Source organism: Aquila chrysaetos, chromosome 13 (assembly GCF_900496995.4).
Source record: "Aquila chrysaetos chrysaetos chromosome 13, bAquChr1.4, whole genome shotgun sequence".
NCBI classification, from domain to species: Eukaryota; Metazoa; Chordata; class Aves; order Accipitriformes; family Accipitridae; genus Aquila; species Aquila chrysaetos.
Window position 1 is genome coordinate 17,280,151 of NC_044016.1, and position 10,061 is coordinate 17,290,211.

General features: G+C 37.2%; 1 protein-coding gene across 5 annotated transcripts in view; it reads left to right on the forward strand.

Annotated features, from left to right (window-relative positions):
• The window catches only part of SOCS5 (suppressor of cytokine signaling 5), a 34,179-nt gene extending 24,523 nt beyond the window's left edge, over window positions 1-9,656 (forward strand). For 4 of the 5 annotated variants that reach the window (XM_030035472.2, XM_030035471.2, XM_030035473.2 and 1 more), the window contains exons 2-3: window positions 2,749-2,840; window positions 5,285-9,656. In XM_030035472.2, the coding sequence (XP_029891332.1) occupies window positions 5,297-6,907 (1,611 nt within the window). In that variant the 5' untranslated portion in view covers window positions 2,749-2,840; window positions 5,285-5,296 and the 3' untranslated portion in view covers window positions 6,908-9,656. The remainder of the gene's footprint in view (window positions 1-2,748; window positions 2,841-5,284) is intronic. The other variant, XM_030035475.2, reaches the window with a different exon arrangement.
• Window positions 9,657-10,061: the final 405 nt, after the last annotated feature.

A 10,061-nucleotide genomic window follows, 5' to 3' on the forward strand; every position in this document is an offset into this window, starting at 1 on the left:
GAGACTGTGATTTCTCTCCCTCCCCTCTTTTCCCCCCCCTTTCAGGTTATTGGTTTTGTTGACTTGTAATAATTGCCTGGTTTTGTTTTCCTTCAGTGTTTTGTCCTTGTTATCTTTCAATGTTTTGAAGCTACCAAAGTATGAAAGTACCAAAGTACCAAAACAAGGAATTTTGTAGATTCTTGGTTTTGAAATAAGCATACTATACCTGTTTTGTAAGGTGTCATACCTTATGCAGTATATCAGCTTTTGTGAAGATGGTACATTTTTAGGAGTTAATATTTTGAATGTAATTTACCATGTCAACTAATTTTTAAATTGCGTAACACTGTGAGACTGAAACAAGTGTATTATCTTTAGGACAGAGCACAACCTTGGCTTTGAATGTTCATCCAAGGAAGTCACAGACAGAAAGCTCCAGCTAGATCTTGTGATGCTTCTGGAAAGAGTAGTCTGAGTTTTCAGAGTAATCTATTAATACGTGGTATTTCAGGATTACAAACTGGTTGTAGCTGTTGTCTTTATTTAAATCATATTACACAAATGGTTTTCCTAGCTGTCTTTGTAGTTTCATCATTTGTACACTCAGAATACTTGAAGACTACACTCATGCAAACTTCATGGCTTTGAATGTCTCTAAATTTACTGCAAATGGGAATATAGTGTTAAGATACTACTGCTCATTGCTTCTGTAATCCCTGAAGAGTGCTTACTACCTATTATTTTTTTAAGGTAACTTCTGGCAGTTTAAAGCAGATAGAAGTACTTTTTAGTTGAAAAGAGATTGCTTTAGGAACAATAGTATAACTTTTATTTTTCTTAGAAAACCTACAAACTGATGAATTCACTTTGTGGATTTTTTTGGAATTAAATCTATTTTCTGTTTAGGCTAAAATAACTACTGGCAGTGCTCCTTTGTAAAACTGGGATGGCTTTAGGGCCAGTTCAGAAGTAATTTGTATTTTGTCAACCTTAGGGCTGCTACAAGAAAACTGTGAAACCACACATCTGTTGCACATTGATTTAAACTAATTTAAAATTACTAGATTGAATATTAAATACTTTACCAATGACTCAAGTTTTATTCTAATACGAGGTTGAGAGGTTTAACTGAGACAGTCACCCAAATGTTTTCCATTAGCAAAGGATGATTTCCAAAGCAACCACTCCCTCCTGGAGCCACCGGGCAGCTTGTCCAACAGGCTGTGTCAGCTGGCTAGCAATGGTGATGTGATAGGCGGTACATTGACTGTTCATGTTTCTGAGCAGAACTGAGGAATAATAATGATGTATAAAGTTAAGTACCATTAAGCATGAAATTTCAAGATAAGCTTCCATATCCTTTTTAGATATTTAATGAGTCAAAATGGTTAGTATGCAGCCCCTTTGCCACCTGTGCCCAGTAAAACAGCATTACTGGTTTTATTTGGAATGCAGGTATGTCTTCAGAGGCCTGCATGACCTACTGTTTTAAGTAAGGCTTTATTGAAAACTGTATAACCCTTATTCTAGCAACTTAACCTTTTCTTTGCTCTATTAAGGACTTGCTCTGAACCAATTATAGTAGGTGTTACTGTCTTGTGTTTGTAGACTCCCTAGGAACATAATAGGGAAAAAGAAATGAGTGTAAATGTTGAAGTTGCAAAAGAACTTTGCTTTAATCTTTTTGTACTACGATTTTGTACTTTAACTCTATTGTTCTCTAGAAAGATTACTTCCATGGAATCCTTCCGTAGTAGTATGGCCTAACTTTAAAAACACTTCAGCAATTTTAGTGCTTCCAGAGGTGAATGGAAACTAATAATGTTTAGTACTTTCCTGACATTACTGTGGAGTATCTGCCTAGGAATATTAACTTTTAACGTTCACCTAGTGATTGTTCAAACCCATAGTTTTTTATTCCAGTAAATATGCATCATATTTGAATACTTTTCTTCCTGTTCTGCATGTAAAGCTTTAACGTAAGTTCCCAATGTTTTCTGTTAACTCTTACTCCTGTCCTGGGCTTCGTTCTAGTGTGGAGAAGCAAATGGTTCTCTTCTGTCCTGTTACTGTTAGATTTCTGACAGTGGTGTGAGCATACTAAATCCCTCAACTCCTCTTGGATTTCTGAAAAACGATGATTATTTTAGGGAAGTGCTGACCTACTCTTTTACTAAAAAACTAGTCTTGTGTTCCACTTTCCCATTTTTAGAATCATGGTTCATATTCCTCTTGCTTCACAATCATGTAACATCCTTGTGGCAAGTACAGCAGTTGCTTACCTGGAAAAGTAATATTAGAAAAGTGTGTATTTTTAGCTGCCTTTTGATTTGATGTAGCAGCTGGAAACAAGGAGGAGAGGTGGTATGAGGTGATCTGACAGCACTGCTAGCCACAACGTGGGAACCACTGCTTTGGACTTGAGACCAAAATGTGGGGAAATGATTTTTTTACAGGCCTGAGTATGCCCCTTGTGCCTGGCACTTCAATGATCCAGATGCTGTGGCTTTGCTCTTGGTTCTCAAAAGCTTCATTTGAGGGTCCTCCCCTGAACTCTATTTGACAAATGTTGATAGAAAAAGAAAGTTCTGTGAAGCTTTTTGTTTATGTTAATATGCATTAAAAATATATAATGAGCAGGCAGTTCCAAGCACACATTTAAGATATAATTAGTAAAATCTCCCTTTGATACCAGAGACTACTTGTAAATATCTAAGTTAAAAGATATTCTAACAACTAACAAAAATACCGGTTTTCTCTTTGTAGTAATCATGTCCACAACTTGGAGAAGGAATCTAGCAAGTTCATGTTGAGGTATATTCTCAAGACAAGATACAGTGACTCGTATGCTTTTCTGGGTAAGAAGGGTATCTATATTCTCTTGAGTATGACAAAAAGTAGTTAACCTTTAAAATTTAACTTTTGAAAAGTACAGTCTGTCAAGCCAGTATGGTGGGGGTTTTGTGGGTGGGTGGGGGTGGTTGTGTGGTTTTTTTTTTGTTCTTGAAGCTTTCTGGGCAAGTGTAGAGAACTTTCCACCCATCTAACAGTCTAAAGATGTTCTAGACTAACAGTGCAACGGAAGAGCAATAATGAGCAATTCTAGAATGAAAGACACCACTGAATAGTGTATGACTGTTTGATTAGAAAAGTAATTCCAGTTCATTGTTGCAAAGACATGTACTGTTTCTAGCCTGATTTCCCAAGGGAATGGAGGTTCCATACTCTCTCTTCCTTTTCCTTTCCCCCAAATTTTAAACATCCCTGTGACTAGGAAGAGAAAGAAATGTACAACTTGAGAGAAAAGTAGGTAGAAGTCAACTTTATGTATACTGTGTTGAGAGGCTGGCAGCCAACAAACATATGCTGCCTCCTGGTCAGTGTGGGTATTCTGAGACACCACAAACAGCTGTGTTATTGCAGTGGTGTGATACATGGTTATATGGTTCCTAAAAATCTGTACATGATCTGACTTTATTAGTTCTGCTGCTCTTAGAACTCCCCCAGTCCCCCAGCTTGGTCCAGACAACTCCAGAAAAAACAAATCTAGGAATTTTTGTTTAATCAGGAAGATGTTCCTTGCTCTTTGCTTACTCACTTTTATGTATGCACAGAACTCTGTAGTATCTTCTATGTATAACATTTCTCTGCAAGAGTGTCCCTCTTTAATAACTACTTGGATGGTGTTCAGATTGGCATTAGCACTGTGTTCTAGTTAACTTGTGCCAGTCATCTCCAGAGACTGTTAAGGCCTGACTTCCCTGCCCCCCTGCCCTGCCCCCTGCTGCATCCACACTAAATTCTTAACGTTTTAGTTTATGCAATTGGATGTAGATACCTAGCTTGCTGGGTTTGCTGAAGTATCTCAGGAGGGGATGAGGAAGAAAGGTTTTGCTCCTTTTGCTGTCCCTATAACAGTTAGGTGTTTCATGTTCATTATCCTTTCATGATTCTCATAAAATGAGAATGATTCTCTGACTCTTCAAGTCTTGGTGGATTCTGCTATAAAATTATGGGCTTACAGCTGTGCTTCTATCTTAAGGGACTTCTAGACTGGATCACTAGAGTATTGCTTACTTGTTTATCATCCACATTATTTCATGAGACCCAGTGCATTCAATCACTGCTTCAGATTCCATTCTAGCTATGAACAGAAAAGAGCTGCAGCAAGAGGAATGCTGCTTCAAAATAATATGTTTCCAAAGAACAGAGGAGTTTCAATTAAGAGTTAAATTAATAAGATGACATCTTTCAGTCCTTTAAGTTTAGCACTTCTCTCAGAACTTAATTAGATCTAATTTAGCTTGGCATTGCCTGGCTTTAAGTACAGAATTAGCCCATTTCTCTGTCCTAGGGCAGTCCTGTGTTTTTGGCAGTCTTGGTCCAATTATCGAACGCGGTTTCTAAAGAAGTAGTTGCAGAATACACACTGCTAATGTTTTTATATTTTTACTGTATCTTCATGATTCACTGTCATTGTGTTTCTGCTGCATATCTGCTTTCTTTTTAAGTGCTGTTACTAAAGACAGAAAAGCTCCTTGGGCTCTTTCATTCTTTTGTATCTTAAGTAATAAAGCCAGACTTTTTTTTATTCAGATGTTTCATATGTATGGCTTTTATTAGTATATTGGAGACTTTGTAATTCTAAAATTCTGCTGATACCTTGCTGTCTTTCCTTGTCTTTTGGTGATTGCCTCATCTAAGACTGCTGAATGCTCCCCCCCGAAATTTCTATTTTTTTGCTAATTTTTTTAATCTTGTCAGTTATAGTGGGGAATTTATCTGACCTGCAGCTGGAGCTTTTGCTTTTAGATGGTGTATCTGGACATTTGCAGTGCACTTGTTGGATTTCACTAACTGCTCTCATCGTTTGGAGTGACTTGAATAGTTCTTTTTCAGGATTTGTTTTACTGCTGCTTATTGGAAGCTTATCAGGGAGTCATACCTTACATACAACTTAAAGATTCTTCCTAAAATGAAGAATTTTAGACTGCATATTTCTTGTGCATCACATACAACTATGCAGACCTACCTACATGCCTACAGAAAAATGGGAGGACCTGCTTGTAAATTAAATGTTCATAATTTCCCAAACATTTTCTTCATGGTGATTTTTCTAAGTATGAAAATGGTGTGATGCATGTCACTTCCACATAACTGTACAAACACTAGGGCACTTTTTCAAATGTAGTGTGTTCAATTAACAGTAATCTTGAGTCTAACTTGATTGATAACTGAATGTATATCCTCATTTTCTTAAACTATATTTTTATTTTAATATTTCTTCTCCTCTTGAATTTAGATAACATAATCCATGGATAAAGTAGGAAAGATGTGGAACAGTTTCAAATACAGGTGCCAGAATCTCTTCAGTCATGAGGGTGGAAGCCAAAATGAAAATGTGGTTGTAAACTCCAGTAGTTGCTCATCTGCTAAAGAGAAAGCTATCCAGATAACTGATCTGGCTCAACAACAACCCAGCAGCACTTTGAGAGAAAACATGTCTTTGCAATTAGGTTTAAGTCCTTCAAAGAATTCGGCAAGGCGGAACCAAAACTGCGTCACAGAAATTCCTCAGATTGTTGAAATAAGCATTGAGAAAGAGAATGACTCGTGTTTCACCACGGGAGCTAGACTTGCTCGAAGGGACTCTTATTCTCGGCATGCTCCTTGGGGTGGGAAGAAGAAGCATTCCTGCTCTACTAAAACTCAGAGCTCCTTGGATACTGAAAAAAGATTTGGTAGAACACGAAGTGGTTTGCAGAGGAGGGAGAGAAGGTATGGGGTGAGTTCTGTCCATGATATGGATGCAGTATCAAACAGGACAGTAGGTAGCCGTTCTCTGCGACAGCGTCTACAAGATACTGTTGGGCTGTGTTTTCCCATGAGAACTTACAGCAAACAGTCCAAACCTCTGTTTTCTAACAAAAGAAAGATCCATCTCTCTGAACTAATGCTTGAGAAATGCCCTTTTCCTGCAGGCTCAGATCTGGCTCAGAAGTGGCATCTGATTAAACAACACACAGCGCCTGTGAGTCCTCATTCAACTTTTTTTGACACATTTGATCCTTCCTTGGTTTCCACAGAAGATGAAGAAGACAGGCTCAGAGAGAGACGTAGACTTAGTATTGAAGAAGGGGTTGATCCCCCTCCCAATGCCCAAATACATACTTTTGAAGCTACAGCACAGGTTAATCCATTATATAAATTGGGACCAAAGTTAGCCCCTGGTATGACTGAGCTGACTGGGGACAAAAACATAACACCTCCAGGGAACTGTGACTCTGAAGAGGACACAACAACGCTTTGTCTGCAGTCACGCAGGCAGAAGCAGCGTCAGATGTCTGGAGAGAGCCATGGCCATATCAGCAGGCAGGGGGCTTGGAAAGTGCATACTCAGATTGATTACATCCATTGCCTTGTGCCAGACTTACTTCAGATCACAGGTAACCCGTGTTACTGGGGTGTGATGGACCGCTATGAAGCAGAAGCACTTCTGGAGGGTAAACCCGAAGGCACTTTTTTGCTCAGGGATTCTGCGCAAGAGGACTACCTCTTCTCTGTGAGCTTCCGTCGTTATAACAGATCGCTACATGCACGCATTGAGCAGTGGAATCACAACTTTAGTTTCGATGCCCATGATCCCTGTGTGTTTCACTCCTCCACTGTTACAGGGCTTCTGGAACACTACAAAGACCCTAGCTCTTGCATGTTCTTTGAACCGTTACTTACTGTGTCTCTGAACAGGACTTTCCCCTTTAGTCTGCAGTATATCTGCCGGGCAGTAATCTGCAGGTGCACTACGTATGACGGAATTGATGACCTTCCTCTACCCTCAATGTTGCAAGACTTTCTAAAGGAGTATCACTATAAACAAAAAGTCAGGGTGCGATGGCTGGAGCGGGAACCTATAAAAACAAAGTAAATGGAAATCAGAATAAGCTTCTAGAATATGTGTGTTACAGTTTAACTGCAGCGAGCGCACCAACAATGGCTAGCTTTTCTGCAATATCCTATTTAAGCTGAGTGTTAGTATCCTGTCAGATGCTGCCTGCTGTTAATCAAACTAAGTTGTGATGCCTCTTGGAAACAATAAGCAGACACAATTCTGCATGTTTTTCATTAAGGCCTAATGAAAATATTTTTGCTAATTTCTATATATTTTGTTTCCCTTTTATAGCTGTAGTAATTGGATGAAGAAACTACGAGGCATTTTCCATGGGGCATTCATGTAATGCTAATAAAGAAAGGCATTATTAGAGGAGTGTTTTTGCTAATATTTGAAGTATTTTTTTAAAATTATCTTCTTGAAAACTTTCCAGTACTCAAAGTACTAATTTAGTTCACAAACAAGTTTCCAAATACTAGTGAATGAGAGTATTTTCTTTTAATGAAGAGCAGTTCATTAGAAGCAGTCCATTAAGAGTTAATGGTGTTTTGATGTTAATAGATGAATCATGCTTTTCTCAGTGTATAAGGTTTCCTAATTGTTAAGACTTGAATATGCCTGCTCAGTACTGTAATTCTATTTTAAAACACTTGGAGATTTAAGTGGCATTGTTAGCAAATGTAATACTGTCTTGGACAGTTAAATACCTTCCAGTGTGAATTACTGATTCAGTGGCAGGACATGGGATTAGATTATTGCCATAAAACAAAAGGTTGCCTTTTTTGCCTAAACAGAATTTGGTGTCCTGACTGCTAGTAACTTACAATGGAAGGTAATAGTGAAGAGAAAAAATGTTTAATTATTTAAAGTTGTCTGATATTTTTATGGAGAAAATTACAAGTGGTTGAATTATTATAATCAGAATACAAAATCTGACATTTCTGAAATAAATGTCAGGTTTCAAAGGTACTGTTACACTTTATTTGTAAATAACTTTCCATTTGCGGTTTTAAAAATGTTTTAATATGCACTGATTATAGTTTCAACAGATTACTTGGAAACAAGATTCTAAGTTCTGTTTGCTTATTTAATTGGAGATGGAACTTAAAATAGTTCTGTCTTGGACATTTTTGCACTAAAATTTTGTTGGAATGCCCTGACCCCTGTTTAATGTTTTATACCAATTATGAGTGCTCCCTAGTTTCTTTACCAGCTGCTACAGTATGTTATTACTTACTTCTCTATGGCAGTGACCTGTGCGAGGTAGGGAACATTTTGGCTGCAAGTACTATAAACGTTATTCTTGTATGCTATGCTAACCCTTCTATTGATGTATTTTTCTGCTTGCTGTGCCTTGTTCTGGCTTTTTGTGCTAATAAAGTACAGTATGTTCAGTGTTATACTTGTATATCTGCTCTGTTTTTATATATTCACATAACTTGTAGCAGTTAACTGAATTTTTAATAGGCTTTTCTTAGTACTTAGTATAGGTAATGCACAAATAGTGTGCAGTTGAATATCGGTTGGTCAGCACACCATATTCTTGGGTTTTGTTACATGCTTATCAGAAACCTGACAGTGTACACCATTGAATAATGTTTCTGTAGTCACTGCAAAGTAACGGACTTGTCTGCAGACATAGATCATTTTACAGTTTTTGTAATGTAAAGGATAAATGTTAAGCAAAAACTATTTGAAAACATTATTGATCCCCTGAAATGGTTGCTGAAGGTGTTTCAGCTCGTTATATAGCTAACTGCTATGCTTAATGTTTTGATACTCCCCACTGAGTAAGGAATGGTTATTCCTGTAAATTGACAGTACAGCAGTGGCATTTGTTCACTTTTGGACTATTTTAATAAATAGATGTACACGCAAACTGGCCAAATGTCCTGTTTTTACCAAAGAATACTGTCAATTTATGTTGGGGTATTTTTTTAGTAAAAAACTTAAGAGTGGAGAGGTGCAATTTCTGTTCTATCAAATATTTATCCCAAGCTATGATAAACCAAAGTATTTGACAACTTCATCTCTGAACTTAACTAATGTATATGTTTATGTTGGTAGAGCTTAAAACTTTTACATTGATGGTGGTGTAATTTTGCTTGAACTCACGATGCACCTGAAGGGGAATGATTTAAATAATTTTGTAATGACTGGAATGGCACTACATAGAAGCTCATACTGCAAGGGGTTAATCTGAAGCACCCAGAAAGCACTTTAAAACGTGTTTATATGCTTGTGGAAAATCTGTGATCCTGTTATGCATTCTTTGTAGTAGCTTATCTTCTTTCATGTGTTAAAAGACTTCAACTGTTAAAATGGAGCTTTGTTTAGAATATGTAAATAATAAGTTTAAGTATGTGTACAAATGTGCTAATTGTCACTTAAGATTTGAATTGTGTATGTGTCATTGGATATGCAACTCCTGGTTTAAAATCTGCTCTAACCCTAGAAAGAGGAAAAAAGTCACCAGCATGAAATTGCACCTAAGTGTACCTTCACTGTGCCATTCTTCTCACTGTTCCCTCAGTTGGATTTGAATTCCAGATGAGTTTACTTTAAATCGTGCTTTCAGTATTAGTATTATACAGTCAACCTGCAACCAAGCTTTGTCCCAATGTGGGGACCTGTTTTTTGTTTACACCTGTTGCAGTTGCTTGTCATAAACTAGCTGATGAGATTCTAGCTGTGACATTATCAATGTGATCAGGAAAACACATTCATTTAATTTTTTTATCATGTGATGGAATCTTTGAGAAAAAATAAAAGCCCCAAACCCGAATCTCAGAAAGTTTGCTCTTGCATTTGTGTAAATAATCTTTATGGAGAGGATTTATTGCTCCCTTAAAACACACAAAAAAGGAATGAGCTATTTCTCTACAACTTTTTTAAAGCTTTGCTTCACTGAAATATACAGAATAACTTGCTAGTGTGGTTATACTAAAAATACTCACTTTTTGAATTATAGTAGACTTGAGCATTGACTACTCAAGTTGCAGTGTATTTCCTAATACATTTTCAGTTCTAAAGGCACTAAAACGTTACTATGTTGAGAATGCAAGTAGTTGATTCCTCGTTTCCGTTTGAGGACTACGCTTTAACCTTCTGATTTTGTGTAGAAAATCTTACACATGTTGTCTTCAAAAGATGTGCACAAACCACTGATGTATTTTTCATTTTTTTTAAC